Source organism: Trypanosoma rangeli (genome assembly GCF_003719475.1).
Source record: "Trypanosoma rangeli strain AM80 chromosome Unknown Tra_15.4_contig_00620, whole genome shotgun sequence".
In the NCBI taxonomy this organism is placed as follows: Eukaryota; Euglenozoa; class Kinetoplastea; order Trypanosomatida; family Trypanosomatidae; genus Trypanosoma; species Trypanosoma rangeli.
Genome location: NW_021706366.1, coordinates 1,972 through 4,232, shown reverse-complemented (window position 1 = coordinate 4,232; position 2,261 = coordinate 1,972). Strand labels below are relative to the sequence as shown.

Below are 2,261 nucleotides of genomic sequence, written 5' to 3'. Positions count from 1 at the left end.
GGTAGCTGCTGTGGTAGCGCTGGCCATAATAATCATTTGGCGCACGGCAGAGCGAGTCCCTAATTACGCCTCCTACCCACACACAAACACACTCGGCAATATATCATACTCCCTAAAATACTTCACCAGTAAACTCAAGCTGTTTATTCCCCTCCTCCTTTTCCTTGTCCCTCTGGGTGTCATCCACGTTGGGTTTGTCGTTCATGTATAAAATTTTCATATGATAGCGTTACCTGGTACTGACGTACCTGCTGATCCCAAAATGCCGCAATGGCCTGAGGGTCCTCACGCTCATTGCTGCCCGTTACATTTGCCTGCGCGACGACAACACATTTCTGCCACGCGTTTATTACCGTACTGCCCTCATGCTGCACGTAAATAATCTCCCACGACAAGCCTTCCGCAAAAGTTTCCCAGTCATTAAAATAATTCCGTAGAAAATTGTTGAACTGCCTCACCGTGCTGGTTTTGGTGTCATGCTCAGCCCCCGTCGTCACCTGCACCCCAACCATCGTCCTCCGCGGTGCGTCAACGAAGAAAAAACCGTCCACAAGCGGAAAATTTCTACTATTCGGTAGGTATAGCACCTCGTATTGTGCATCCAACCTCGGAGGATTGTGGCCCAGCGCCATTAATGCAACGGGTCTGCTTGGATGCTTTTCGGGGTTCGATTGCAGCACACAACTCTGTCGCCGACGACGTCCTGGTGGAGGCAACTCCTTGAGGCACAGCATCATATTTTCCACAAAGACTCTACTCAGGAATGCGTGCAGAGTATGCTGCTCCAAAAGTTCCGGAAATAGCACTCTATAGTTCTTGCTTAGTCGAAAAAACATGTCATTCTTCTCATCCACCTCGAGCAACTTTGCAATTAATTCGCTTCCAATGGAAAAACAGGCCGGCATGTTAACAAACCCCTCAACATCTTTTTGTGTTATTAATCTGAGAACTTTCACAAGTTTGTGAGAAGCGTCATTCGAGGGCCACATTCCCATGCCTCCAACCCCCTTATAATGTTTAGCATTTGAAGCGTCGATACCTTCCAGGACGTTATTGGCATCACGCACGCGGTCCTTATATTCATTGTCGTGAAAGATGCATCGTGGAATCGGTCCGACGTCATGCATGCGCATGTACATCCTTCTCCAATACTCCGCCTGCTCCTCTTCAGTCTTATTGCGTGTCCTCCACGCACATATCGCCTTCACGTCATTTTCATCGGGGCAATTCATGATGATTTTGATAGCACTCGCCTGCTTCGCCCATTGTTTGAAGTTATCTTCGTTCGGGGACGACAACATAATGATGCCCCATTCATCGGAGGGCACAACATTATCCGATGGTTCGTTAAATTGTCTTGCCATATCGATGATAATATACCCTTTCATTCCAGTCCTAGCCAAATTTACCATAACACTTCCAATATTACTCTCACCCTCGTATTCTGTCACCGTTCGTGTCCTCTTGTCAAACAAGTATGCGAAATCCCTTCCAAAGCAGTACACAACCACATGGAGCGTCGTGGCATCGTAGTGCAGCAGCTGATAAAGGAGGTAGGAGCCAGCCGCCATTGACTTCCCTATCCCGGGGGTTCCAATCAAAAGATGGCGTCTCATTTTAGGTTCGTCTGTATCTGGAGGGGGAAACACTCCTTTTAGATCGCCCTCGACGATCTTCCACACCCGATGCACCTCAATGTTAATGTAGCAGTCGGCAATAGGCAATGAATGCTTCAGCGAGTACGGCCATCGCTTTTCAGAGGAAAGGATCATGAGTCGTGGGCGTGGTGGATGGAATTGCTCTTCACCACCCACTGGGAGAAAAGTACACACAGTCTGCGTGTACTCCCATAATAACTCTTGTGGCCGTTGGCCCTCTATCACCACCATGTCTTCCCCTTCGTCCTCAGGAAATCCCATGACGTGACTCCACGTTGCGTTAAACACGGACTCGTAGAATCCCTCCGGTAATGGTTGTCTGGGAGGTTTTTCGTTTCCCCACCTTTCCTTTTCTGCATCCTCCGCCTGCTGAAGAGCTGCCTTCAGTTTTGTCTGTGCAATAGCAGAGACAATACTCTTATCTGTAAATTCCTTCCAGTCTCGGAGCGTGGCCACCATGCGCTCCGTAAGCTTGCGTGCATCTTCAAAAAGCTGATACCCTGGTGAATTGAGAATTTCTCGAAGAAGCCTCTGGTCTGTAACGTATTCTGCGGGCTGCTGCACAAACACCTCCATCACCACATTTTGGTCTTCACCCACCGC

At 48.7% G+C, this 2,261-nt stretch overlaps 1 protein-coding gene across 1 annotated transcript in view; it reads right to left on the bottom strand.

Annotated features, from left to right (window-relative positions):
* Nucleotides 1-179: 179 nt before the first annotated feature.
* The window catches only part of TraAM80_09572 (retrotransposon hot spot protein (RHS)), a gene marked incomplete at both ends in the record, with an annotated part of 2,805 nt that continues 723 nt past the window's right edge, over nucleotides 180-2,261 (bottom strand). The window contains one exon of the mRNA XM_029386247.1: nucleotides 180-2,261. This exon is cut by the window's right edge and continues 723 nt beyond it. Coding sequence (XP_029233901.1) covers nucleotides 180-2,261 — 2,082 coding nt within the window.